This window comes from Puntigrus tetrazona, chromosome 11 (genome assembly GCF_018831695.1).
Source record: "Puntigrus tetrazona isolate hp1 chromosome 11, ASM1883169v1, whole genome shotgun sequence".
NCBI classification, from domain to species: Eukaryota; Metazoa; Chordata; class Actinopteri; order Cypriniformes; family Cyprinidae; genus Puntigrus; species Puntigrus tetrazona.
In genome coordinates this window covers 16,602,640-16,604,399 of record NC_056709.1, presented here as the reverse complement: position 1 = coordinate 16,604,399, position 1,760 = coordinate 16,602,640, and the positions used below count along the sequence as shown (strand labels likewise).

At 37.9% G+C, this 1,760-nt stretch overlaps 2 protein-coding genes across 2 annotated transcripts in view; one reads left to right on the top strand and one right to left on the bottom strand.

Moving 5' to 3' along the window:
- Positions 1 to 396, top strand: part of LOC122353776 (WAS/WASL-interacting protein family member 1-like) — a 2,577-nt gene extending 2,181 nt beyond the window's left edge. Inside the window, exon 4 of the mRNA XM_043251655.1 lies at positions 392 to 396. Coding sequence (XP_043107590.1) covers positions 392 to 396 — 5 coding nt within the window. The remainder of the gene's footprint in view (positions 1 to 391) is intronic.
- The window catches only part of LOC122353648 (adenylyl cyclase-associated protein 2-like), a 9,816-nt gene continuing 8,073 nt past the window's right edge, over positions 18 to 1,760 (bottom strand). Inside the window, exons 7-10 of the mRNA XM_043251521.1 lie at positions 1,377 to 1,500; positions 1,196 to 1,278; positions 747 to 890; positions 18 to 542 (exon numbers count right to left, since the gene is read on the bottom strand). Coding sequence (XP_043107456.1) covers positions 459 to 542; positions 747 to 890; positions 1,196 to 1,278; positions 1,377 to 1,500 — 435 coding nt within the window. The 3' untranslated portion in view covers positions 18 to 458. The remainder of the gene's footprint in view (positions 543 to 746; positions 891 to 1,195; positions 1,279 to 1,376; positions 1,501 to 1,760) is intronic.

The window sequence follows — 1,760 nt, the reverse complement described above, 5'->3', positions numbered from 1 at the left end:
CAAAAACCAACATGAATGATTTAAAATAAATAGCTATGAGATTAAATAAATTACTTACTGATTCATTATTTTTTAATTTGTTTATTATTAATTATTTTAACTTAGTACTTTGAGTTGTTGACTAAAAAATCCCATATTCACACATAATAGTACCATCACGTGTAGTTACTTTTAATGTATAATAAATATCTATATTATGTATTTTTATTGCTAAGGATAATTGTTTTATTGTTACGGAGAAACATCTCCATCTCCGTTTGTTAAAATGTTTCAAAATTGGTTCGTGGAAATGGAACTTTTGTCCATATTTTGCTCATAAATTGAATTTCCTTAGCCTAAATCTACAACTCTCACAACCACAATGTATGAATTCTTCCATCTCCGCTAACAGTGTGATACAGTGAAAGTGCTTGAAGAATTCTGGGTAGGAGGAAAGCGATGACGAGCTGGAGAAGAAATCAACCAGCCATCTTTGTGGGCTCTGTCACAAGGCTGGAGCCGTCCCAAACCGTTTTAAACTGCTCTGGGATTGGAAACTCCCTCTGTTGAATACACAACAACATATTAGTCAAATAACGAAAAAACAATGCTTCAAACTTTAAGGCTGATGACAGGTTTTCTCTCGTATTTAAATGTAAAGCAGGTCGAATCTCTGGAATAGAACAACACTGTTATTTTGGTACATGCCACAATGCCTCAACAAAGTTATTTGTTAAAACGAAAGGTTATAGTGTAAATAAACGTACGTAATCATCATCTCCCTCAGGAACGAGAACGTTCATCTCAGAGCTCTTGGCACTGACAATCTCACAGTCAAGTGAATCCTTGCTCAAGTAGACATGGCAACCCTCGGTCTTGTTAATGGAAATAGTAGGAACCTTCCCCATTACCTGGAAGCCCAAAAACAAGTTACGTGTTGTTCACAGGCAACAAAACACCAAAACGGTTGACAGATATTACGTAGAACTACGTAGTAACTCTTGCTACAAAAGCACGTAACGGTTTGCTGTANTTTATGTCCGTTAACGTCTCTTCGGTATCAATGCCACAACGTTATTCAACATTCGTAATCGTGTCGGCTATGAAATTCTTTATTGATTCTGGCCACTATGACCATAATTCACGCACATACATTACGCCAGCATCTCTTTTACAATAGCGACCCTCCAGCCTACAATTTATGCACCGATCTAACCTGAAGCTGAATGTCTCTGGAGTTGATGATCTCTACGATGCCCACCACATTGTCAAACACGAGTCCGAGCTTCTTACAGTCATCTGGGAGGAGAGAGACAGACATTAGCCAGGCGCGGTGTGCGATGCTGAGATAACATTACTGAATGAGAGCAGCTGGCGTTATGAGGAGCTCCTCTTACCCACTATGATGGAGTTGACTTTGCCTTTGATCTGGAGTGTGGAGTTGCTACAGCTAAAGACATAAACCACCTGTCTGAGCTCGGTCTCCTCTATCACCAGGTCATGAGACTTCTCCTGGTGCTCCTACACAGGACAAATGCACACAATAGATCCACTAAACACATGCTGGAAGAAGAGTCTCACTACAAGTGTAGGGCAAGTGTGTTATCATATTAAGACATCTCTACATGCATCCAACACACTGTTTGCGCTATGATGATTACTTTTTTTTTATATATATGAATCTCTTCTATTTTCAAATCAATCATATGCAACTGAGAATTGTTATTTTGTATAAAACATTTGGGCTCTGATGTTATAATATTAATAATTTTTTTTTATTA